The sequence below is a fragment of the Peromyscus eremicus genome, chromosome 23 (genome assembly GCF_949786415.1).
Source record: "Peromyscus eremicus chromosome 23, PerEre_H2_v1, whole genome shotgun sequence".
Lineage (NCBI taxonomy): Eukaryota > Metazoa > Chordata > Mammalia > Rodentia > Cricetidae > Peromyscus > Peromyscus eremicus.
This window is the reverse complement of record NC_081438.1, coordinates 11,983,214-12,009,450: the sequence shown is the minus strand read 5'-3', so window position 1 is coordinate 12,009,450 and position 26,237 is coordinate 11,983,214. Positions and strand designations below refer to the sequence as shown.

Genomic DNA, 26,237 nt, shown 5'->3' with positions numbered 1-26,237 from the left:
ACCTCTGTTGCTACACACCCCCACCCCCAGGGAGACCCTGCCACTTCTCATCCCTGAAACTACCTGTTGAGGTGATCCACGCCACACGTCGGGGCGACTCAGCAGAATTCACTGTGGCTTTTAGTGTGACGGGATTTGGTGTTGACCTTTGAACACAGAATCCTGGTTGTGCAGAAGGCCACGGATCTGCAACAGATCCAACCAGATCACATCCTACAACGGTTTGAAACAACCAGACATACCCACAAACTGTTTCTATGAGAGATTGATGATGATGAACTTTGTCTAAAATTTTACAAAAGGGACACATTCTGTAAACACGTCCCTAAATACAGAATTGTATAATAATCCTGGGTGTCCCCATTTGTTCTGGAGCTGGGGTGCAAGATGGGTTGAGTCGGTCCTCAGAGGTGTCATACAAAATGAGGTTTTTTTGTTTTTGTTTTTGTTTTTTTAAATTTTTGTTTGCAGGGTTTTGGTGGTGGTGTGTTTGTTTTATTTTGTTTTTTAAGACAAGGCCTCGCTATGTAGCCCAGGCTGGCCTGGAACTTATAGAGATATGCCTGCCTCTGCCTTCTGAGTGTTAGGATTAATTTCTTTATTACTATTAGGGTTTGTGCGGTATGTGAGTGTGGATACGTGTGTGGAGATGAAAGAGCAACTTGCCAGAGTTGATTGTCTCTGTGAGTTCCAGGGAATTGAACTTGGCTGTGAGGCTTGCATGGCGAGTGTCTTTACCTCCTGAGCTCCCTCACCAGCTCAAAATCATATATTTAAAAATTAGGCTTTTTTTGATTGCTTGTTTGTTTATATATTTATCAAGACAGTGTCTCGCTGTATAGCCCTGGCTGGCCTGGAACTCAAGAGATCTGCCTGCCTCTGCCTCCTGAGTGCTGGGATTAAAGGCGTACACCACCACCATTGGCTACATGATTTGGTTTTGAGAGACTCTCATGTGACCCAGGATGCCCTCAGACTCACGCTGTAGAGAAGGGTGACTTTGAACACCTGATCTTCCCTCCTGAGTGCTGGGATTATAGGCATACACCACCATGCCCAGAAATACTGTTTTTTTAACTGAGTACCAGCAGTCAAATATGGGGGTGTGTCCCATAAGCACTTCAGTGACAACTTCTGAAAACTCTAAACTCTGGCTGTACTGGGCCACCATCTGTGGTGACAACAGCCAGCTGAGGATTGGCCTTCCTTGCCCATGGCCTGAATGAGGACTGTAGCATCTGGTTGGTGACTGAGTGCAGGATCCCAGCTGCTCTGAAGACAGCCCGAGGTTGGAAGCCCCATTGTGGCCTCGAGGCTGGGTGGTTGGACTCTGGGGCCTGGGACTAGGGGTCAAGATTGAGCCTTGCTTTTATACCTGTGCCCACAAGCCAGGACCCTCAGCCGGTCTATAAATGGAGTGGGGAATAGGTCTGTGCTAAAAGGGCCTTCCCCAGACAGGCACAGCACTGCCCCTTCCCAGCTGTGTCATGCAGGCCTCAGTTTCCACATCTGTAAAGTGGGGTGTTGCAGCAGTAACTCATGGTGCATTCTGGGGTGGCGGTTTGGAATTGTGTGGAGCTGGGTACAGCTCTCCAGTGTCTGAACCAGGAGCTCGACAACCATGTGACTGTCATCTGAAGCAGGAGATGGGGATGGGGGTGGGGTTGTCTTGTCTCATGCCTCAACCATCATTCACCCATGAACCAGAGCCACATGGAGTAGCTCAGATGGTTCACCGGTAAACCTTTCTATAACCCCTGGTTTCCACACATCCTCTTGGGGGAGGACTTGGTGACTCACTCTCCCCACCATGGCTGGGAGAACTTGCCTGAATCCCGAAGGCCGGCTCCCAGGCAACACAGGGTGGGGGTGGGGAAGCTGTCCCATGAAGGGTGACCTGGCAGGCTGGCCCAGGCGTCTCTGAGTCAGGGAGCCAGACTGCCTGGTTTCCGTACCAGCCCCACTTCTGAGAGCTTTGTGTACTTGAGAGAATGCCTAAAGCTCTCCATGCCTTAGTTTCCCGGGCTGTAAAGTGGGATGGCTATCCATTTCCTTTAAAGTGGGGATGGCTATCCATTTCCTTACCTGGCACCTGTAAATTTTGGATAATTGGGAACTAACCATTCTGGTCCCAGGTCACCACTCTTAGAGACTGATGGGACAAGGTGATATATTCCTGTTATCCTAGCTACTCAAGAAGCTGAGGCAGGGGGATTCCTGAGTCTAGCCATTCAAGAACACTCTGGACAACATGGCAAGACTTTTCTTGAAAATTCAAAACAAAACAAAAACCTAATCAAAAATCCACATTCTGGGACCCCTGCAGGGAGTGCAGGCCTGGGATGTCACTTGAGACCCTACAGTAGCCAGTTCCTTGTCAGCTCTGGGGACAAGGGTTCCTTTGGGGATCATCAGCTTTGGTGTTGACATCACGTCAGCTGTCCTTTGCCCTGAAGTAGAAACTTGAAGGAAAACACCAAGCTGTGGAATTCTGATCTGGGAGAGGGAGAGGGATCAGGATGGACTGGGAAAACCTGGAGGCCTTCCTGGAGGAAGCAGGTTTGGACGGGTGCAGAAGAGAGAAGTGAGCTGAATGGGGGGGGGGGTGATTTGACATACGTTCGTCTAGCTAGTGTTTATTTAGTGACTACTGCATGTTCCGTGCCTTGGTAGAGGAAGCAGGAGGGAAGTGCATCAGGCATGGGGTCCAGGAGTTCTTCATGGAGAAGAGGACACCTTGACACAATGAACCGTGACAGGAGACGGAAAGGGGTCCAGAGGGAAGCGAGCGCAGCAGAGGGTACTGTGGGGCCAAGAACCCACCAGGAGGAGGCCAAAGGAGGCTGCACCGTGGGGAAGGGGAGCATGGGAAGGAGACAGGCCCGTTTGAGAAGCACCACGGGGCATGATGGGAAGCATGCTTCTCCGGAGGGTACTTACTGGGGAGCTCTGGCAAGCATGAGGCAGCGGGTGTTGCATTTTGATTTGCACCTTTAGTGAGGTGGGTCCCTCTGCCTGCCCTGACTCACCCCCACCCCCACCTGAATGAACGATTGTATTCTCCTCACTTCCCCCATCCCACCCCATCTGGGTCCATCTTTTTGTTGGTTTTGTTTTGTTTGTTTTGTTTTTTTTGAGACAGGGTTTCTCTGTGTTGCCTCGACTGTCCTGGAACTCGCTCTGTAGACCAGGCTGGCCTCGAACTCACAGAGATCTGCCTGCCTCTGCCTCCCGAGTGCTGGGATTAAAGATGTGCACCACCACTGCCCATCTTTCTAAAGCTCAGCTCTGTATAGCCTTGGTGGGGTTAGTTGCTATAGAAACCGGGCCTTCACAGCACCCAGATGCAGAAGCCACCCCAAGACCCAAGAGCAGTGGGGCGGGACAGAAGTGACCTTGTCCAAGGTGGCCCACCGGGGAGCTAGCCTATGACCCTACCCTGAGGCACCCACAGGCCAGCCTTAGAGCCAGGCAGCCAAGCCTGTGCTGGTTTCTCCCTCATCGATCACTTAGGACTCCTTTTCCTCATCTGTGAAATGGCTGTGACTGGAGACCAGTGCTTGAACTCACTGACTAGAGGTACTGTATGACGCTGCCCACCTTCGGTGGCTCTCAGTCCTGAATGCTTCTCTCCCGCAGCCTTGAGGCGAGAGTCTGAGGCTGGCAGCCCCCTGCCTCAAAGTTCCATCCCCAACACCAAAAAGGAGACAAAACCGGCCCCCCGGACTGATTTTCCTCAGGGTTCCAGAAATACTGTCCTCTCTGCCTGTGTGGCTATGCCCAGGCAGGGTGTGGATGCCAGTGATGTTACCAGCCAAGGCTCTGGACGCACTCAGCCAGCAGCCCAGTGAGGCTGCCCCTCTCCTCACTACCCTAAATCTCTACATCACAGCCATCCTCATCCGCTGAGACCACAAGGCCCACAGGTACGCATGCCCACCATCCCAATGGATCCAAGGTTCGCCTGCATGTGGCTGTGGTAAATTAGTGCTTCTGGGAACACATATGCACACCGGGCCCCTCCCAGGTGACTGTGTCATCCTTTCTGTCTTTAACTCTCTGAGGAACTGTCCATGCACTGGGGTCCATCCCTGCACATTTCCACCATCGACCTTGGTCACTTTTTTTCTGATGGACACTGGGTGCCCCCCCCCCCCCCCGCTCACATCTCACTGGCCGAAAATGGGTCAGGGGTCATTCTCTGGCAGTCAGATGGCAGCAACATGGCTGATCCAAGTGAATTAATCACTTGGGGTGGGTGGATGCTGCGTAACCGTAACCTCTGGCCTGAGTGTTCCTCCATCGCTGGTGGCTTCTTAGAGCATTCCTGACCCCACACAGTACCTCTAGATCTGTCCCTGCACATGGCAGCACTGACTAACTGCTCCCAAGGTCACCTGTCACTCGAAGGAGTGTTTTGGTAAGGGCATACCTGTGACCCTGCCTCATGGAGCAACCCCCCTCCTCCCCCCACTACCCCAATCCTGTGCAGGTAGTCACCAGTGCCCTGACTCAGTCCCCACAGTCAGCTATGGCCCCAAGGGGAATGGGAGGACTCAGCGTATGCTACACCCAGGAGCACATGGTGCCCTGACCTTGATTTTTTTCGGGGGGAGGGGGCAGAGGGTGGAGGAGTCTCAAGACAGGGTTTCTCTGTGTAGCCCTGGCTGTCCTAGAACTCGCTCTATAGACCAGGCTGGCCTCAAACTCAGAGATCTCCCTGCCTCTGCCTCTCGAGTGCTGGGATTAATGATGTGCACCACCATGGCCCAGTGGCCTTGATGTTCTATTGTGTGAATTTGAACATGAGTTATTCAGGTTGCTTAGTTCACTCCAAAGCTAAATGTTCCTGAAGGTACTTAATTTTTCCAGGCTGCCGAGGGAGATGCTGTGGCACATCCTGAGTCTACGCTTGGAAGACCCTGGGCCTCAACCACCACGTTGGGCCACGCTGGGCCTGCCTCTTCCCTTCTGTAAAGCCCCCTTGAGCCCAGTGAAGAAGTGGGGACCCAGGAGTCACAGTAGACATCACTGCCTTGGGGGCAGGTACACAGAAGACTGTAGACAGGGTATTCCAGTCAGAACCATCTTCCACAGGGCGGTGGTGGCGCACGCCTCAATCCCAGCACTCAGGAGGCAGAGGCAGGTGGATCTCTGAGTTCGAGGCCAGCCTGGTCTACAGCGCAAATGCCAAGACAGCCAGGGCTACACAGAGACACCCTGTCTCCAAAATCAAAACAAGAAAAAACATAGCAGACATTACTAATCAATTGCAGACTCTTTCAATTTTCATGTGCCAGGATTCTCTGCAGTCAACCCCTGAGCTACCAGGAACAGGCCAATAAGAAGGGTTTGTTGTTGAGACAGGGTATCACTATGTAGTCCAGGCTGATCTCCAGCCTTGATTGCTGGGACAGGTGTGTACCCTTTCCCATTTACCATCCTCCCAACCCTCGGGTGGTTGGGCCCACCCACATGTCAATCATCTGCCCATCTTTTTTTTTTTTTTTTTAAATGCCCTGTGGTCCTCCATGCACCTCCTAAGGGCACCACCAGCCACAGGGTCAGAGGCTGACACTCCAGTTGACACTCCAGCCGTGTGGCCTTGGCAACCTCTCTGATCTTCCATTTCCCACCTCACAAGATGAGGCCAGTGTCCTCCCTAGGAGGTGACGGGACTGCCTGGCTGGAGGGACCCACCAGGCACATCAAGTGTGGATTCCGTGGGGAGGAAAATAATACAAGCAGCAATCACTTGACCAGTTTATTCTGGCCCTCGTACCCTTGTCCACGACTGACATCTCTCTTAGCCCTAGAATCAGCTGGACCTCATCTTTGTGCTTTGGGAAAAGAGGGCATCTCTCCCCCTGCCCCCCTACCCCACCTCCTCCCTGTACCTTTAGAGTTTGTTTGAAAAGCCATCCCAGACTGGAGTCTACGCCTCAGCCCTCCAGCTGGGCCCCCGCCAGGAAGTCCTGAGCCCCACCCAGTGGGAGAGTGGAAAAGACAGGGAACAAGTCCCCAGAGGCACCAGTGCAGACAGCAGAGCTCAGGGGACAGAGTGCGAGGTAAAGGCCAAGTCAGCTAGCATGTCCAGCTAGGGCCAGGCTCCCTGGGGACAATGCCAGCCAACAGTCACAAAAGTGGGGGGGGGGGGAGCGGACACTAAACTGCTGGAGAAAGACAGACCTTCCATACTTCAAAGTAAAACCCCACAGCCAAGCCCTGGTCCCTGAGCCAGCAGGGAGCCAAGAGGCCCCGGTGGCAGATGTACCTACAGAACCTCAACCCGGGGCCTCTCAGGACAGAGGAGCGATCGGGGCCAGGGTGAAATCTGTCCAGTCTGATGCAGAGATTGGAGTGACAGTGTCCTCCAGTCCCCAGGGGCAGGGCACTGAGGAGGACTGTAAACAAGACCCAGGTGGGGCAGGTTGTCCCCGCCCGACACTCTGGAAGAAAGCCAGCACTGTGGTGAGTGAGGATGGACCCAGCAGGGGGGGCCCACTGGTGATCTGGGTGTCAGGGGGCAGCAGCTGGGCTCTCCTCCCGCAGGCATGGAATCAGGCGGAGGTGACTGTCTCCTCCAGGTGAGCCTGCCTGTGAGGAAGCTAGGCCACAGCCCAGGACTGGCGATCGGGTAGCTCTGAGGCCCCGCAGAGTTGCGAGGGCCCGCCGGCCTGCCTGCCAAGGCCGGGCAAAGTCTGCCTTAGCTGGTTCCAGGCCAGAGGCCTTGGGGACCTATCCAGTTTAAGCTCCACCTTCTACCCTGCTGCTTCAGGCCCACAGGAGCAGCCCAGGCAGCAGCTTCTGGGCCCAGGCCTCCCTCCGGATCCTTGTGAGGCCCGGCACCAGGTGGGCCCTGGGCCAGCTCCAGGGCTGTCCTGGGGCAGAGTTCTCTAGAAACCAGTTGCTTGAGCTCTTGAAGCATGTTCAGGTCCCAGGTTCTTCTTGGCAGCAAGTGCCACTGACCCCAGAGGTCAGGTCTTCTGGGTCACATGTCCTATGTCCCTTGGCAGCCCGGTTCGAGTCCAGGCCGTACTGTGCTTAGGGCCGTCTGTACTCAGGCTTCCCTCACAGCCAGCACGCCCCTTAGGGCTGGTCCTGGGTCTGAGTCCCACCAGAACCAGAAGGATGCCAAGGGACCTCCACGCCAGCTAGGCCGGCCTGGCCTCCACGCCACTGGCTCCTGAGGGCCCGCACCTCCAGTCCATATCGCTCATGCAGCTGGGCAAAGGACGCCAAGGGCCCGTTGGACGAGGCCCTGCGACGGGGTGGCAGCGGTGGGCGCTGGGGGGCTGCAGCAGCAGGTTGCTCGGGCAGCACGCTCCACACTGCCCGGCCGTTCTCCTTGGGCCGCGGGTTCGAGACCAGGCTGGGGTTGGTGGGTAAGGCGTTGGCCGGGCCGCCCTCGCGCATGGCTGCCAGCTGCTGCTCCAACTCGCGCACCACCAGGCGCAGGTAGTGGAAGCTGGCCCGCGACAGCGCCTTCACCCAGCCCTCCAGGGCTGCCTGGCTGTCGGCTGCCAGCACGTAGGGCCGAGAACGACCTCCGGAAAACCGCACGGCGAAGGCAAACTCCTCCCGGGCGTCCACCAGCTCCACCGTGCAACCCTCCAGCAGGATGACACCCAGCGGCTCGCGGCTGGCCTCCGCCTCGAAGTAGAAGAGCATGTTGCCCCGCAGCACGAACCAGCGCCGGTGCGAGCCCGCCCCGCGCCCGCCACGCTTGTGCAGGAAGCCGGCGTTGTCCACCGGCGCGTCGCAGGTCGCGTAGAAGGCCAGGCTGCGCTCGTTCAGCTTCATGGCCGCAAGGCCTGCGCTGGTCCCCTGCACCAGAGCTGATGTTACTCCTAAGATCATCAACTCCGAGCCGGGCGGTGGTGGCGCACGCCTTTAATCCCAGCACTCGGGAGGCAGAGCCAGGCGGATCTCTGTGAGTTCGAGGCCAGCCTGGGCTACAGAGTGAGTTCCAGGAAAGGCGCAAAGCTACACAGAGAAACTCTGTCTCGAAAAACCAAAAAAAAAAAAAAAAGATCATCAACTCCGGGGCCATCAGCAGCCACCTTCCACCACACCCACCCCAGGCCCCAGGTGAGTACAGGGAGGTAAGACTCGAACCCAAGTCTCACACACGGCCACTCGGAGCCCTCCTACTGCCCTTGACTTGGGGGAAAGCATTAAGCATTCAGAGCCTCGCTGGACACGTAGCACAGGTTAGCTCCATCTGGCAATGAATGACCTTGGGTGGCCTGGGCTGGTGTTCTGGTTGCATCCATGTGTCAGATGGGGAAACAGAGGCACAGCGAGGTCAGCCATAAAGCCAAGGTCACAAAGCAAGTTGGCTAGAGCCTCTGCCGGTCCCTGGAGGTTCCAGCTCTGTGACGCTCTGGTTTGTAGGTCAGGTTGGTGAGAGAGGGAGCCATAGAGAAGAGCATGAGGGTAGGGGGAATGGTGAATACCAAGGCCCTGGGGTGAAAACCTACCGCTGTGAGGCAGGGGGATCAGAGGTGGATGGGAAGAGGAGGAAAATACTTCGAGAAGATAACCTAGATAAAATAGGGGCGCAGCCCAGACGGACAGAGAGGCACAGGGCACGCTAACATATACCTCCCCAAAAGTACACACTGGGGCAGGGGTGGGTAGTAGGACTTACTGGGAGGTGGCACATAGGTTAGAAGTGTGGCCACTTAGAGGACATTCTGCACCCTGTGGTCCCCATCACAGCCTCACTTTGCTCTCAGATGGCAGCCATACTTTCCAAGGGACGTATGTAAAGAGTCTGGAATGCAGTTGGCATTCAGCTAATGTCTACCTCTTCTGTCTGAGTGGCAGGCACTTACCAGAAGTCAGGAGGAATGAGGTCTGGGTGGTGGCTCTGTGGAGCCAGTCTGTGCTACCTGACAGGTGGCGGAAGAAATGGCTACCAGGCAAATACTTATTTTCACGCCACCCACACGGCAGTCAGGGACAGCTTCCTGCCGAGCCAGAGGCTGAGGCCTGCCTGTCCCAACAGAGCTGGGGCCTGGGTCCCTGAGGGCTCTGGTGTGTGTGTGGCTCCTTTAGAAGCCTGTTTCTCCCTGCGTAAGTGACTCAGGCATCCCGTCCCAAAACAGTCCCAGGTGCCCACCCCGCTCTGCTCACTCGCTTCACAGGTCAGCTCAGGCCCCAGGCTGGGTCACTTCGGTGCGCACAGTCAGCCTCTCTGGACCTCCAGTTCTTCATCTATAAAATGAAAGCAAAAAGGTTACGGCAATGAGACTGGGACCCAGGGACGCAGGCCCTCTACCATGGTCACCGTTAACAGTATACTTGGCTTCCCTCAAGTCAGTCCTGTCTCAGTGAATGGCCCCTGGTGTTCCTCTCTCTCTAAATCACTGAGGCCTGGTGATCCCCCCGCCCCGCCCCGCCCCGCCCCCTCCCCCCTCAATCTTCTAAAGCAGTGGCTATCTAACTCCACTATCTCTAGGTCCCCACTACAGCAGTCTCTACAGGTGTCAGCCTGCCTCCACCTTTGCCCCATCCTATCTTGCCACCTCAAGGTAAGAACACCTCCCTAGGGCCCTCCCCTGGGCCCACAGAGGGATTCTTATCTCTCAGAACTTCTACTCACTTCTCAGCACCACCCCCCACCCCCCACCCCCTCATCTCAGCTCCTTTCCCAACCTCTGCCTGCCTCTCACCAGATCTCAGCCACTCGGGCAGCCTTTCTGTCCCTCAAATGCACCAGACACTTTTCTGCATGAGGACCTTTGCCCTTGGCTGTGACTACTCTGCCTGGGGTGCCCTTCCCTACCATACGGTAGGCTTCACCGCTGCCTGGGAGGAGGTATCCTCCAACCCTAAGAGACCACCAGGCACTCTACTACACCCCAGCTGAAGATTACCTGGGTCATTCATGCCTGCTCCGGGAGAGGAGGGTTTTTCTGTCTGGATTTGACAGCCCAGTGTGTAGCAGGAACTCTTGGGAGCCTACAGGACAAAGCAAACCTTTGTCAACAGGAGGGCGCTGTGACCAGGGGTAGTTAGTCACCATCCCCCATTCACGGATGGGAAAACTCACCTGCCCCAAGAACAGGGCTCAGAGCAAACAGCCCAAGTGGGGCACTAACCTTGGGGTCATTCTGTCCCACCAAGACTGACAATAACTTGCCTCCAGCCCATCAGCCACCCACGGGTGGCTGCTCAGATGGAGCCACCCTGGCCCAAGGTCACCGGCAGACAGACAGCGCACAGCCAGGTTCCCAACCCTTACCTGCTCCAGCTGAGCAAAGAAAATGAGGCTCTAGCTTCCTCTGCAGGGAGCAAGTTCGCCCCCCCCCCCCAGGTTTTCCCAGCCACCCTGCTCTCCCTCAAGTTCAGAGTCTGCTGAGGGCACCACACTACTGAATCAGCGGGGCCTCGGCCTGATGCTTTAGGGACCAAATTCCTGTCCAAGTTGGTCCAGGGTGGAAGACCAGTCACAGCCACTTCCCAGACCCCAGATGCCTCAGTGGGCTTCACGAAGACTCAGAAGATGAAAATAAGGAAACCCTGTGACACACTGTAGGGAAAGTATTCTAAAGCTGGCTAAAACACCCAACGTGGTGATTCACACCTGTCATCCCTGCACATGGAAGGCAGAGGCCAGCCTGAGCTACACAGCAAGACCCTGTTTAAAAAAAAAATAAATAAAAATGGCACATGCCAGGCATGGTGGCGCACACCTTTGATTCCAGCACTCGGCAGGTGGATCTCGTGAGTTCGAGGCCAGTCTGGTCTGCATATATATAAGTTCCAGGCTAGCCCCGAGCTACACAGTCTCAAGACGCTGTCTCAACAACAACAAAATCTATAAAAAAGGCAGGGCTGGCAAAACAGTTCAGCGGATAAAGGCGCTTGCCGCCAAGCCTTCCGACCCGAGTTTGATTACTGCAAACCACACCGGCCGAAGCAACGAACCGACGGCTGCAAGCTGTCTGCTCTGACCTCCACACGCGCGCACGTAAACAAAAAAAAATTAAATATTAGAAAATGTAAGACAAGTGATGAGCCCACCACGCGAGGGGTTATAGCGGGCTCCAGAGCTAGGGCTCGAGGGAAACTGAGGCAGGGCACCACCGCAGAGCCGCAAACCCGGGCGGTGCACCACCGGGCCCGCGATGGAGGCCGCGGGCGGGTTCCCTGCGATGGCCGCGCGGATCCCGTCCCCGCCGCCGTCCCTGCCCACCCGGTCTCACCTGGCTGCGGGGCTGGCGCGACGGTCTGTCCGTCCCATGGCCCGGAACCGCTCGGGGGGCGGCGGCGAGCCGGGGCTTTGTCTCCCCGCGGCCGAGCGGCGGCGACCCGCGGACGCCCCTTTAACCCTGAGCGGCCCGCCCTGGAGGGGCCCGCCCCCCCGAGCCATACACGCCCGCCCATTGGCCAGCCCCCACAGGTCCCGCCTCCGGATTCGCCACGCCCCCACGCGCGAGCCTGGAAACCACTCTTAAAGGGACCGTGCTGGGGTCAGGAGTCTCCGGAGGTCTGTCCTAGAAAAACGGAGGATCTGAGCCGAGGAGAAACTAGCGCAGCTTCAGAAGTTAAAGACGCAAAGCTTCCGAGACGGCTCAGCGGGTAAAGGCGCTTGCCGCCAAGCCTGAGGGCCTGAGTTCAAGCTCTGGGACCTATAATGTGGAAGGCTCCAGAGGATTGACCCCCACAAGCTGCACTCTTGACCCCCCCCCCCCACAAGCGCATTATGGCACGAGTGTGTTCACACACAAACACACACACACAGAGAAATGTAAGAAGAGCTGGGTGTGCTAGTGCAGAGGCAGTGGCAGGTGGATCTCTGTGAGTTCAAGGCCAGCCTGGTCTATGTATCCAGTTCTAGGCTAGCCAGGACTCCCATAATGAGACCCTGTCCTTAAAAGAAAAAAAGTTTAACCCATGGCGTTTCTAGACAAAAATCAACACAGATCTGTTGTAAATGTGCAGGACACCGAGCCATCCCGGCCCTTGGCCCAGGTGAGGAGGGGAAGTTCTAGAAGTGAGCAGAGTTGGAGGTCCCCCGAACCACATGTGCCTTCCCAACAGTACCTCGGCTTCTCTGGGCTTCCTTACCCGTAAAAAATAAAGACAAGGGTAATTTTTACAGGGTATGATTCAGCGGTAGGCTTTCTCAGTAAGTAGGAATTGCTAGAGTTTTACTTTTTCCCTGCCCTTCCCAAAATAACAGGATTCCATCTCCCAGAATCCTTCACTTCCTGTTCTTTCTGCCTCCTCCTCCTCCTCCTCCTCCTCCTCACTTCCTTCAACTTTCCTACCCCGGGGCCCTCCTAGCCTGAGGCCAAGAGCAGAGCAGGACCGACCAGGATCCCTGCTTCATTCCACATCATCTCACCGGCGCCTACTGTGTGCAGCCTGGTCCAGAGAGAAATGGCCAGGCGTCCACCAACAGTTCTAAACGTTGTGCGTGGTGTGAGGGCGAGAAGGAATAGGCAAGAGTGGGCGCAGGGCTGAGACAAACTCCCAGGAACTGCCACAGGGGAGCAGCAACCTAGCGGGATATGTGAGAGCCTTGGGAGACCTGCAGGAAGGGTGTCCCCAGGGGAAGGAACAGCAAGTCCCATGGACCCAGAGAAGAGCAGTGTGCAAGAGGAGGAAAAAGAAGTTCGGGCTGCAGGCTTTTACTAGGATACATCGCATAGGACCCTGTGAACTTGGGGAACACTTTGCCTTCAGGCATGCACGGTAGCTCACGCTTGTCATTCCAGCAGTCGGGAGGTGGAGGCAGGAGGATAGCTTCAGAGCCATAGCAACATAGCAAGACCCTGTCTCAAAAATATATTTTTTAATTAATGTAGTAGACCAGGTTGTCCTTGAACTCACAGAGAGCATCTTGCCTGCCTCCCAACTTTGGGGTGATTAATGGCGGGCGCTATGATACCTAGCCTGTGGAGGATTTTGAGCTGAGATGCAGTCTTTAGGGGGCTGTAGGACAAGGGGGGGGACGGCTTGGAGGCCAAGCATGAACCTTCCACAGTGATCTTAGGGAGTGGTGATGGCGACTTGGAGGACCGTGGGACAGCGGAAGTGGGGAGCGGGCAAATCGTGTGTTTTTAAGCTAGATGCACAGTTTACTGGTGCCTTCTCTATGGCGAATGAGAGAAGACTCAGAAAAGGAGTTAAAACGAATCCACGTCTTTAAGCCTGAGTAATGGATGAAACAGGAGAGTCTGGAAGGGAAGAAGAGTCTAGAGTAGCTGTCACCAAACTAAACTGGAGCAAGCAGGGATTCGTGTTGAAAAAGAAAGCCCACTCGGTACCTCACACCACAGGCTAAGGCTGACGCCAAACAGACCTTAACATGAGAGTGGCCCTGGAAAACCTCCAGGGGCCTGAAGGTGGAGGGCACTGGCATGTGTGAGGGCCTAGTGGGATCCCCTGGCGGGAGGGGAGACCCAGCCTTCCTGAGGGAGGAAGGGAAGTGCAGGGCGTTTACCCACCAACCCCACAGTTCCCCAGAGTTTTCTTGAGTGCGAGCAGCAGGAAATATTAGATAGAAGGATTTAGATTGTGGAGATAGACAGATAGAAAATAAAAGATAACCTCGAGAGGGCCTGGAACCTTTTCCAATGGGCTCTGACTGTCTCTGCCCTAAGGCACTTATAGAAACACCAAGGGGTGGAGCAAAAGACCTCCCCCCAGCACAGCCAAGTGCAGACCATCCCAGACACCTGCACTCAGGCCCGTGGTGGTCCTAATCATCCTCTATGCGGACCTGCTGGGTAAAGCCACGAGGAACCCGAGAACGGGCTCCCACAGGGAAGAAGGGAGACCCTTAATCAATCAATGATCAGTTGTTGATCAGTCAGTCATCAATCAGTCCTGTCAGTCGTCCCTAAGTCTGTCCTCAGAAGTCCTCAGTCAGCCTTCAATCTTCCTTCAGTCGTCACTTGGTTCTCAGTTGGACTGGTGAGTCAGTCAGCTGCCAATCAACTGTCAGCCGTTACTGGCCTGGCATCAGTCAGTCTAGAGGTCAGTTGCCAGGGCTCAGAAGTCAGTCATTAGCCAGTCTGCCCCCAGCCGGTCTAGCATACGTGAAACCCCAGGTCCCAGTTCCCAGCACCACCGGAAAAGGGAGCCTTCATCTCCATTCCCCAGCCCTAGCAAACCTCAGACACTTCTCTGTCTCTGTGGATTCCTCATGGGGATTTGCAGAGTCGGCGTCCTCCACTCCTCTCCATCCTTTTCCCTCTCCAGGGCTCAAGGCCAGTTCATGCTGCCGCTGAAGTTGGCGTCCCATCCATCATTGGCATGGGATGCACTTTGCTTATCTGCCCGTCCACTGAGGGGCCTTAGGCTGTCTCCACCCTCCGGCTGCTGCGAGTAGCCAGTTCATCTGTGGCTGGGGACTGAAGATGGGTGGAAGGGACCATGAATCAGAGATGCCAGAAAGGGGAATTTGGGAACCTACGCTGGGCTGTGGCCACAGATGTGGTCTTGCCTCCAGACCACGTCTCAACTCCAGCACGCCCCCATCTCTGCAGTCACTTCCCCATCTCGACCCTGTCATTCCTCGTCAGGACAGTGGGTCATTTCAGCTCTCCTTCTCCTCCTTGGGCACCCCTGGGCTCTAGGCTCCATTCTCCATGGAGCAACCTCAGGGCTCCTTTTGAAGCTGACCTCAGAACAAATCCTGCCATTCTCTTGGTCAGAGGCATGGCATGGTTCGTCACCACCCCAGAACCAAGTCTGCCAGCCACAAAGCCTTCCTTGCACTGGTCCTGGCCACTCCTCCGGCCTCCTAGCACACTGTTTCCTTTCTCTCTTTTCCTACCCCTCTCCCCCGCTACCTGCCCTCCCTGTGTTCCAGACCTCTTCCTGTCTGCAGTTCCAGAAGACTCCCCACATCCTCCAAGACTTGGCTACCCATTCTGATTCCCGAAGCTTCACTGGGCCACTTCCTCTTCAAGGAGGCCGATGACCCCCAGCCCTTCGTCCTGAGTACAGTACCTTCCTTCCTTCCTTCCTTTCAGTCATTCACTCAGCCAGTAGTATTTAGAGAGCACCCTGCTGTCCCAGGTACTCAGAAAAAAAAAAAAAAAAAAGACAAAACAAAACAAAAAACAAACACCATGAGTGGTGGCACACACCTCTAATCCCAGCACTCGGGAGGCAGAGGCAGACCGATCTCTGTGAATTTAAGGCTAGCCTGATCTACAGAGCGAGTTCCAGAACAGCCAGGGGTACACAGAGAAACTGTGTCAAAAAAAAAAAAAAACCCAAACCAAATCCTAATGGGATTAACTGTGGGAGTCTATTTAATAATCAAAGGAATTTATTTGGGGGTAAACTCACAACCATGGGAGATTTATCGTAGGGTCTGGGAAAGCTGAGCTATGTCCCATGCTGAACGGCTTGATCCAAGATCTCAGTATTTAAAACCATAAGGTAGCCAAGAGGAGGAGGCATATGTGCATCCCAGGTCTTAAGGGTACCTGGTGACCACGCCCCAGAGGCTGGTACCTCAAGGTCATGGGCAGGTGTAACAGTTACAGCTGCCTCACTGGGGTGATGCTTCAGGGCATGGCTCCAACAGCTACCCACTCCAAAATCCCCCCTCCAAAAAAAAAAAAAACTCCACCATGATGGGCCAGCAAGATGGATGGCTCCATAGGTAAAAGTACTTGCCACTGAGACTCACAACTTGAGTTGGATCCCCAGTGCCCACAAGGTGAAAGGCAAAAACCAACTCCCCAAAGTTGTCCTGGGCCCTCCCCATGTGTGTTATGGGAAGCACAACAAAGAAGCAAATGTAATATGTCAGGAGTCCAGGGGCTGGAGAGATGGCTCTGAGGTTAAGAGCACTGACTGCTTTTCCAGAGGTTGTGAGTTCAACTCCCAACAACCACAGGGTGGCTCTGGTGCCCTCTTCTGGCCTGCAGACATACATGCAGGCAGAACACTGTATACATAATAAATAAATCTTTAAAAAGAACATTGCTGTGTTCTTTAAAAAAAAATTTTTTTTTCAGGAATCCACACAGGTGGGGAAAAGGTCAATCAATAAGACGCTTGCTGTGCAGGTATGATGGCCTCACTCCAGGGGTGCAGAGTCCTCATCAAAGGCCAGGCACCTGTTACCCCAGCATTGGAATGGCTGGGGACAGAAGGAACCCTGGGGCTGGCCAGCCACCAAGCCTCCCACCTCGAGCTGTCCCTAAGAACGATCTGTCTTCCATTACCAACATTTCCTGGCCCAGGACAGAAAAGACCAGAGGCCCCCACTTTAGGACCCCTCTTCTGACTCACACAGGGGACACAGGCTGTCACAGAGTAGGTTTGTAAAGACTTGAAGGCGGTGACCTGAAGGCTGGGCTGACCACGGCTGTTCAGAGAACTTAGGAGCCCTGCACTAACGGTGTCTAAGTCCCTTCCACCCAAGGCTCAGAGAGGGTGAGTAAGATTCTAGAGGTCACACAGGAGTGGGAGATGCAGGCCTCAGTAGAGGCCTACTAGATACCAGGCCCATATTCCCCGCTATTCAGAGCCTCTATTTCAGACCAGAACATGGCTCTCCATGTACTGCCTTGCCTGAGCCAACTCTGTAAAGAAGATGCCCTTCCCTGGGATGGGGCTGCCCTGTGTGTATCAGGAGGGATGGGTTTTTCTTCCTGCTCTTAGAGGTCAGGACCTGGAGAGAGATGCAGCCTCGTAGCAGGGTTTCCAAGCCATAGCTGGTGGGTGGCAGGAGGACAGGGGCAGATCTTGAGGTACTCAGGAAGTGTCACCTCCTAGAACAAGTTGTGAGCATGCTTTAGGGCTAGTTTTACGTCAACTTGACACAAGCTAGAGTCATCTGAAAGGAGGGAACCACAGTTGAGAAAATTTCTCCGTAAGATCCAGCTATAGAGCATTTTCTTAATTAGTGATGGATGTGGGAAGGCCCAGCCCATGGTGGGCGGTGCCGTCCCTGGGCTGGTGGTCCTGGGTGCTATAAGAAAGCAGACTGCCAGCTGGTGGTGGCACACACCTTTAACCCCAGCCCTTGGGAGGCAGAGACATGCGGGTCTCAGTGAGTTTGAGGCCAGCCTGGTCTACAGAGCGAGTTCCAAGACAGCCAAGACTGTTACACAGAGCAATCCTGTCTCGAAATACAAAAGCAAGCAAGCAAGCAAGCAAGCCACGAGGAACAAGCCAGTAAGTAGCACCCCTCCATGGCCTTGGCACCAGCTCCTGCCTCCAGGCTGCTGCCCTGTTTGAGTTCCTGTCCTGACTTCTTTTAGGGATGAACTATGATGGGGAACCGTAAGCTCAATCAACCCTCCCCAGCTTGCTTCTGGTCATGGTGCTCCACGGCAGCCATAGTGACCCTGCACAGGACAGGAGGGTGCTGTTCACTCCTGATCCTTATCAATGTACAGATAAGGAGATTGAGGCTTAGGGAGGTCACAGACCCCAGGCTGCTTTCACAAGCCTGGACTTTAGGGTCACCAGCTTCCAACACTGACCCGCCCGCCATTTTCCCTCAGTGACATCATTGTTGCTATAGTGGTTGGTTCCTGCAGTGCTGAGGGTGAACCCAAGGCCCCATTCAGGCAAGGTGAGTGTAGCACCACCGGGTTGCACCCTAAGACCTCAGCACGGGTGTGGTACAGCCACACAATGGAATTTTACTCAGCGGTCAACAGGAATGGAGGGTGACACATTGCGATAGCATGGATGGTCCCTTAAGGGACAGCAGATGGACGCACAAAGGCCATGCGTGACTCTGCACCAAGTACCAGCCTCATCCTGGGAACCAGAGGACTCAGAGAGAGGAGAACACCAGGTCTGTTTATTCCAGGAACTCAGGCAAGTGAATGGGTCCTGCATGAAAGACCAGACGACCCTCTGTCCGAGAAAGCCACACCCCCAGGGAACTAGGGCTGCCTGGAGGTGGAGGTCACATCTCAGGTGGTATTGAAGGGTGTATAGGAGTTTTCCGAGCAGAAGAAAGGGAGGGGGAAGGAAAGTCTGGGAGAATGAGACAGGAGAGAAGGCCCTTGGCCAGGGCATGGGTGTTTGGTGGTTAGTGGTGAAAGATGAGGTTGCTGAGGCTGTGGAGGGTTTTAGAGAGTGTTCGGGGAGCACACCAGATCGGTGCCCTGCGAATAATTGATAATAACAATATAATAGCCCTTATTGAGCACTTAACCGTGTAACAGACTTCCACATGAAATCTGACTCAGTTTTCACTACAGTCCACTCAAGTAGAGTTATTTGTTTATTTGTTTGCTTATTTATTTATTTGTTTGCTTATTTATTTATTCGTTTGTTTGCTTATTTATGTATTTGTTTGTTTATTTGTGGTTTTGTTCTGTTTTGGCAGGGTCTCACTGTGTAGCCCTGGGCTGGCCTGGGCTCAGTAGACCAGGCTGGCCTCAGACTCACAGAGACCCACCTGCCTCTGCCTCCTGAGTGCAGGGATTAAAATTGTGTGCCGCCACGCTCAGCTTAGAGTTATTTCATTATCCTTTTTTTTTTTTTTTTTTGGATGAGGCAATGGAGGCTAGAAGATCTAGGTCATGCTGGGGGCATGGCTCCGTGGTAGACTGTTTGCCTAGCCCATTCGAGGCCCTGGGATCCATCCCCAGTGTTCCCTTCTCTTTCCCCTCAAACAAACGAACAAAAAAAGAGGAGGATGCCGGGCGGTGGTGGCGCACGCCTTTAATCCCAGCACTCGGGAGGCAGAGCCAGGCGGATCTCTGTGAGTTCGAGGCCAACCTGGGCTACCAAGTGAGTTCCAGGAAAGGCTCCAAAGCTACACAGAGAAACCCTGTCTCGAAAAAAAAAAAAAAAAAACCAAACTACACAGAGAAACCCTGTCTCGAAAAACCAAAAAAAAAAAAAAAAAAAAAAAAAAAAAGAGGAGGATACCAAATAATCGGACCTTAGGTCCTTCACCTTGGTGGCGCTGCAGCCGGAGGGGAACTGGGTCGCGGGGGTGCAGGCTGAAGCTGCGCGTCCGCCCACGACCAGCAGGGGGCGCGCGAGCCCCGCGTCTGCCACCGCCGCCAGGCTCCAAGCCCAGGAAGCGCGCGTGGATCCGGGAGGGGACCCGAGTCTCCGAGCTGCGGAGCAATTAGGGCCTTTAATTACCGGGATTGGAAGTGGATGAGCCTCGCGGGGCCTCAGGGCACTGAGTCACTTCCCCGGTAACCAGATTCCCAGGGCTGGCGGAAGAGGGGGGCGGCTGCGCTTCCCTGCGGCCGGGTGCTGCTGGCGGGGATTGGGCTGAAGCCAAGACCAGAACCTAGGGGTGGGGGGTGGGGAGTGGGGTGGGGGGAGAGCGGGGAGCACGTTCCTGCTGGCCGTTCTGCCTCGCCGTGGGTCTTGGCGAGGGCACCTGCGTCTCTGTGCCTCAGTTTCCTCTTCTGTCAAGTGGAGCAGAGCAGCCCCCTTCCCCTACATACGGTTGTTGGCCCGAGCAAATTCTGAGTTGGTGGAAAACCCTCAAAATCGATTCCATATGACCGAGGCGAGTGGCCCATACCTGTAAACCCAGAGACTCAGGCAAGGAGGCTGCAAGTTCACAGCCAGCCCGGGCTACTTAGTGACTTGCGGGACAGCCTAGGCTACAGTCTCAAAACAAACACAAACACATCATTGATTACTCTCCCATAGCGTTCTTTATTTCCAGGGCTGGGTACAGTAGAGGAGGGAGCCCTGGGCTCTCAAGTCCCACGCTAGTCACGAGTCCAGACTGGGGCCGCTGCAGCTGTGTGTCCTTGGTCCAGCCACTTTGGCTTCAAAAAGCCCTTCCTTCGTGGCAGGCATGGCCTTGGCTGGGCCCGCAGAATTCTGAGCGTGAGGTCGGGCGATGCCTGTCTTGAGCAAGGACTTGTGGCAGTTTTCCCATGGAAGAGGCAGAGAGCACAGAAAAGGGAACCCTCTCCCCAGAGAGGAAACAGAGGGAAGAGATAGGGCCGGGGCCCCTGAGCTCAGCAGATCGGAACCCCCCCCCCCCGGCAGATGTGTGCCAGCTGTGCCAAGGCCAAGGCTGCTTTCCTGAGCCCCTTTCTTTTTTTTTTTTTTTAATTTATTTATTATGTATACAGAATTCTGCCTGCACATGTCCCTGCAGGCCAGAAGAGGGCGCCAGATCTCATTACAAGTGGTTGTGAGCCACCATGTGGTTGCTGGGAATTGCTCTTAACCACTGAGCCTTCTCTCCAGCCCCTTCTGAGCCCTTTCCTCTGTTGCTGAATCCAGGGTATGCGGAACAGTTTAGAGGAACACCCCGGGACCTTCTTAAGCTCTGTGTTAGCTAGCAACTGCTGTATAACACAAACCCCCAGGTCTGCGGTTTGCTAGCTAACACTCCTTCACTATCTCATGGTTTTGATAACTCAGGGGCACTTTGACTCAAGGTCACGAAGGAGGTTGAAGTCTAAAAATAGAAACTGGCCTTGATAGCAGGGACCTTGCCTAGAACACTAGGCTTGGGGAGGCTGAGGCAGGAGGATCAAGAGTTTCGGGTCAGCTTGGGATACATAGTTATACTCTATCTCCAAAAACATTTAAAATTTACTTTAAGAATTTTTAACCAGGTATAGTGGTGCACGCCTTTGACCTTAGCACTCTGGAGGCAGAGGCAAGTAATAGATCTCTATGAGTTCTAGGCCAGCCTGGTCTACAGAGTGAGTTCTAGGACAGCCAGGGCTACACAGAGAAACACTGTCTCAAACACACACATGCACACACTGTTTACACTTATTTAGTGTGTGTGTGTGGGGGGGTGTAGCCTGTGTCATGGCACCTGTGTGGAGGTCACAGAACAACGTGAGAGTCAATTGCTCCTTCTACTAGGGGGGTCTCAGAGATGGAACTCAGGTCATCAGCCTTCACAGCAAGCTCCTTCCCCTGCGGAGCCATCTTGCCAGCCCAAAATAAATAGATAAACATTTTTTAGAGTTTTATTTATTATGTATACAGTGTTCTGTCTACATGTAGACTTGCAGGCCAGAAGAGGGCACCAGATCTCATTATAGATGGTTGTGAGCCACCATGTGGGTGCTGAGAATTGAACTCAGGACCTCTGGAAGAGCAGCCAGTGCTCTTAACCTCTGAGCCATCTCTCCAGCCCTTTTTTAGAGTTTTTTATTTCATGCATGCTTATGTTTTGCCTGCAATAAGTTCACCGTGTGTGTGTGTGTGTGTGTGTGTGTGTGTGTGTGTGTGTATTGCCTGCAGAGGCCAGAAGAGGGTGTTAGAGACCCTGAAACTGGAGTTACAGGTTGTAAGCGGCCATGTGAATGCTGGGAATTGAACCCAGGTCCTCTACGAGAGCAGCCAGTGCTCTTAATTGCTGAGCCATCTTCTCCATCCCCATAAATATTTTCTTAATATTTTAAATTTATTCTTTGCAAATTTCAGACATATAATTTATTTTTTCATATATAATTTCATTTGTTTCTCTTTATAAACAGTAATTTATTTATTTTTTTTGGTTTTTCGAGACAGGGTTTCTCTGTATAGCTTTGCACCTTTCCTGAAACTCACTCTGTAGCCCAGGCTGGCCTCGAACTCACAGAGATCCGCCTGGCTCTGCCTCCCGAGTGCTGGGATTAAAGGTGTGCGCCACCACCGCCCGGCTTATGAACAGTAATTTTTAAAAGGGCAGGAAGTCAGGCATGGGAGCATACACCTGTAAGACCTAGTCTTGGGGATGCTGAGGCAAGAGGATTGCCATGGGCTTTAGGACAGCCTGGGCTACACAGCAAGGCACTCAAGAAAACAAACAAAAAACAAAAGTGGGTATTGTTGGCACTGACTTTGGTGGGTCCTCTTACAGGGCCTGGCTAACCCTTCCTAAGATCTCCCCCATCCTCCCACGCCCCCCCCCCCATTTCCTCAGAAAAGTGGGAATCGATCTACCTCAAGACCCAGCCATACCACTCTTGGGCATATACCCAAGGAATGCTCAATCATACCACAAAGATACATGCTCAACTATGTTCATAGCAGCACTATTTGTAATAACCAGAACCTGGAAACAACCTAGATGCCCGTCAACTGAAGAATGGATTAAGAAAATGTGGTACATATACACAGTGGAGTACTACTCAGCCGAGAAAAACAATAACAGCATGAAATTTGCAGGCAAATGGATGGAACTAGAAAAAAATCATCCTGAGTGAGGTGACCCAAACCCAGAAGGACAAACATGGTATGTCCTCACTCATAAGTGGATACTAGCTATAAAGCAAAGAACAATCAGACTGCAACCCACAGAACCAGCGAGGCTATATAGCAGGGGGGACCCTAGAATGACTGTGGCTTAGAATAAGTTTTGGTTTTACTCAATCACTGGGCAAGCCTCAATGAAACATTTCACTATTAGGATGAGAATTTGTACTGTATCAAGCTGATAATAGAAAAAAATAAATTAATGAATGAATTAACAAAAACACACACACACCCCTCACCATTGCTCCTGCTGGCTAGTGGCATATGGCCTCTTCGTGAAGCAGCTGGAATGCCCACACTCCCACACTAAAGTGCTGTCTCTGCCCTCCCACTGCTGGAATTATAAGTGTGTCCCAGCACACCAGCTGCACATTTAATCTATTTCTTTCTTTCTTTCTTTCTTTCTTTTTTTTTTTTTTTTTTTTTTTGATTTTTCGAGACAGGGTTTCTCTGTGTAGCTTTGTGCCTCTCCTGGGACTCACTTGGTAGCCCAGGCTGGCCTCTAACTCACAGAGATCCGCCTGGCTCTGCCTCCCGAGTGCTGGGATTAAAGGCGTGCGCCACCATCGCCCGGCTTAATCTATTTCTTGACACAGAGTCTCACTTTGTAGCTCTGGCTGGCCTGGAACTCAGGGTGATCCTCCTGCCTCTCTGCCTGCAGAGTGCTGTGATTACAGATGTGAGCCGTCATGCCAGGATGAGCTACCCATTTTAATCAACAGTGAAAACGATAAGTGCAAGGTGAGTTTGGAGGCTCACACCTATGAACCCTTAGCACTGGCGCAGTGGAGGCTGGAGGATGACAAGTTCAAAGCAAAACTCTGTCTCAAAACCCAAAACATAGCCAACCCTGGCAGCACAGGGTTATCTCAGCTACTCAGGAGGCCGAAGCAGGAAGATTAAACGTTCAAGGCCTTCCTGAGCTAAGACTAAGGCTAGTCCAGGCAAATCAACGAGACCTTGCCTCAAGCTAAAAAAGTAAAAAGCAGACGAGGGATGTAGCACAGCGGTAGAAGGCCTGGGCTTGTGACCAGTGGGTGCATTTCAAGCGGTCAATCATTGCTCACTTCCTTTTTCTTGAGACAGTGGCTCTGGCTAGCCTGGAATTTACAATGTAGACCAGGCTGGCCTCAAATTCAGAGTTCCGCTTCCCTCTATGACGCATGTGCTGTGAGTAAAGGCACTGGACACACACACACACACACACACACACACACGATTTCTTCCTTTTTTTCTTTATTATCATTATTTGTCCACTTTTTTTTTTTGAGACAGAGTATCTCACGGAACTAACCAGTGTGATGGGGTTTTAGGTTGGCTTACCTACAAGCCCCAGGGGTCCTCGCCTGGCTTTTACGTGGGTGCTGGGACTTGAACTCAGTTCCTCCTGCTTGCACACCACACACTTGACCTATTGTGCCATCCCCCAGGTCCTACCCGGTTAGTGTTCGTTGCTGTTCGTATTAACAATATGAATGGCTTGAACCATTGACCTATTCATACCCTCTGGGCTCTGGTTAACTTTCATTGATATTGTTGGGTTTGTCTGATTTGAGACCGTGTCTCACGAAGCCCGGGAAGGTCTCCAACTCACTAGGTCGCTGAGGTAGGCTGGCCTTGAACTGATCCTCCTGTCTCAGCCTCTAAATGGCTGTCCTATTCACCCACCACACCTGGCTGATATTAAGGTGATTATTATGTCACTGACAGAGAACCTGCTAGACTAGGTTCGGTTGTCCTTCTGCCCTGGCCACCTGGGTCCCTGGCAGGTGGACCCTGTGCCCCTGCCAGCCCTCAGCAGGAAGGAAGGGCGGGTGGCCCGGCCCCTGGGAGTGGTCAGCCAGCTTCCAGCAGTCCCCGCCAGCTGTGGGAACTGGCATGTCCTCTGTCTCCCCCCCACTCCCACCCCCATCCCCCGCCTCGAGCCCTGCTGGGTGGGAGGGGCCCGGTCCCCAAGGGGCGCCGAACCCAGAGTCGCTGCTGTCATCTCTGGGTCTCAATGTAGGGCGCAGCAGCAACGGCCTTGGAACCCTTTGCCCTTCGAAGGGAAAAAAAAAAAAATGTAAATAAACAGAAGACTCTGACTTGCGCAGGGCTCTCAGGGAACCCGGACTGGGGCGGGCCCGCGGGTCGAGGAAGGAAACGGGTTTGGGCCTCGGAGAAATCTGGCAGGCAGGGCTGGCCTGTGATTAAAAAGAGGAAGAACCACAAGTCCCCATTTAACTCAGCAGGGCTGCAGTCGCCTGCGAGAGGGAAAGTGCTTGCGGCTGGCAGATTGCAGCCACCATTTGGCAAAGGCCGCCAGTACCTGATGCTCCGCGCGCGCGCGCGCGCGCGCGCGCCCGCCTGGCCGCAGCCAGGCTTGCAGCCACCCGGCTGCATTCGAGCCAGGTGTTGGAAGGAGTGTGTTTATGGGCCAGTCGGGCTAAGACGTCACCGAAGCGCCCTCCTTCCTCCTTAGATGCCGCGTCCTTCTAGGGGACACTTCCGATTGGGGACACCCCCCTCCCCCCGGGGCTCTGTGGCTGAGCTCAGCTGGGCCTTCCCTTCCTCACCATTCTCCATGGCTCCCCAGTGCCCTCATAAAGGAAACAAACAAACAAACCAACAAAAACCCTCCCCAAAGCGGACTCCCGCACCGAGACCTCAAGGCACCACGTGCACGCAAGCCATCGCGTGCCTTCTTGTGTGGGGACCATTTCCACTTTCTAACAGGGCACCCCAGGGGCTTCGCATTGGCCGTTCCTTTGGCTTGGGATGCCTTTCCTTCTAACTTCACCAAGCCCAGACTCTTCTACCATGCGGGAGATCTCAGCTTAAACAGTTCTCAAATATTTCTCTTCCCGAGGCCCAAAGGCAGCCGCCCCACGTTCACAACGGGGTTGTCACCGGTGCGCGAAGGTGACACCTAACCAGCATGCCGCCTCCACGAGGGACTCACTAAACTCCTCTCCACAAACACCTTACACAGTGCCTATCACATAACAGGTATTGCCTTCGCACGTTTTTTTGTGTGGCTTTTTTCCAAGCCACCCCACCCCTTGCTCGGTGCGTCCGATTGGCGTGGAAATCCCCACCTATGGGGGAGTCCCTTCCTGGGGCTCCAGCGGCAGGCTTGGGGACTGAAGCCCGGTCGGTTAAACTGTTTGAATGCAGTAACTCACTCCTTCCAGTCCCCGAGTGGGCTGGGGTGGGTGGGTGGGTTACGACACGTGTTATTTCCATTTCATAGATGAAGACACTGAGTCGGAGAGGCCAAGTGCTGGGTCCCAGGCAGCAAGCGGGAGGTAGTGGGCTCTGGGGAGCCAGTGGCTCGTGGGAGCCTGTCGTCTGGGAAGGCTTGCAGTGGCCCCTCCAAGCTGGGGGCGTGGGCGGCCTGTTTCCTGTTGCGGGAGGGGGAGGGGACAGGCATTCCTCTTTAGCCTCCCTTCCTAGTGTCGCGGGGAAGCCTGGCGTGCAGTGACTCCACTCCAGAACAGGGGCACCCCACTGTGTTAGCCGCACCCCCATGAAGGCGACCGAGAAAAGGTAAAAAGGGCTAAGGGGCGCGCAGACGTGGAAGCTCCAAGGGCTCGGTTGCCTGGGGTGAGGAGGAGCTCTTGGAGAAAGTTGCACCAAGCTGGAGAGCGGTCCGGGCGGCCAGGTAGAAAATAAGCCTCTACTCGGCCGGTTCCCGGGACTAGGCGGACCTTAGTTGGGGGAGCGGAACCCGAATGGATGGCGCAGCCGAGGCAGGTCGGACGGGTCAGAGAGTGGGGCCAGGGCTGGGCTGGGCCCCCCCTTCCCCCAGAGGTGATGAAAGCCGCGGTCGCAGTTGCTAGACCCGGTCGGGAGAGCGCAGATAAGGCCCGGCTGGAGGAGTCCGCAGGGGCGCGCCCCCACGAGGTCCCGAAGGTCGGGCGGCCACGCCCCACCGCGCGCCAGGCCACGCCCCACCCCTTCCAGGGGCCCCGCCCCGCTGAGGCGGGCGCGAGAGAGGCGGGGCCAAGCACACTCCTCCCCCTTAGCGATTCCCTTCCCTTTAGGGGGCGCGACGCGACTGG

General features: G+C 54.3%; 2 protein-coding genes across 2 annotated transcripts in view; one reads left to right on the top strand and one right to left on the bottom strand.

Annotated features, from left to right (window-relative positions):
• Positions 1-6,156: 6,156 nt before the first annotated feature.
• Positions 6,157-9,224, bottom strand: Pheta1 (PH domain containing endocytic trafficking adaptor 1). Its single transcript, XM_059249240.1, has 2 exons — positions 9,142-9,224; positions 6,157-7,827 (listed from the first exon to the last, which is right to left on the bottom strand). The coding sequence occupies exon 2, from the start codon at positions 7,801-7,803 to the stop codon at positions 7,090-7,092; it is 714 nt and encodes a 237-aa protein (XP_059105223.1). The 5' UTR covers positions 7,804-7,827; positions 9,142-9,224; the 3' UTR covers positions 6,157-7,089.
• An 8,310-nt stretch (positions 9,225-17,534) lies between these two features.
• The window catches only part of Sh2b3 (SH2B adaptor protein 3), a 32,182-nt gene continuing 23,479 nt past the window's right edge, over positions 17,535-26,237 (top strand). The window contains exon 1 of the mRNA XM_059248753.1: positions 17,535-17,794. Coding sequence (XP_059104736.1) covers positions 17,708-17,794 — 87 coding nt within the window. The 5' untranslated portion in view covers positions 17,535-17,707. The remainder of the gene's footprint in view (positions 17,795-26,237) is intronic.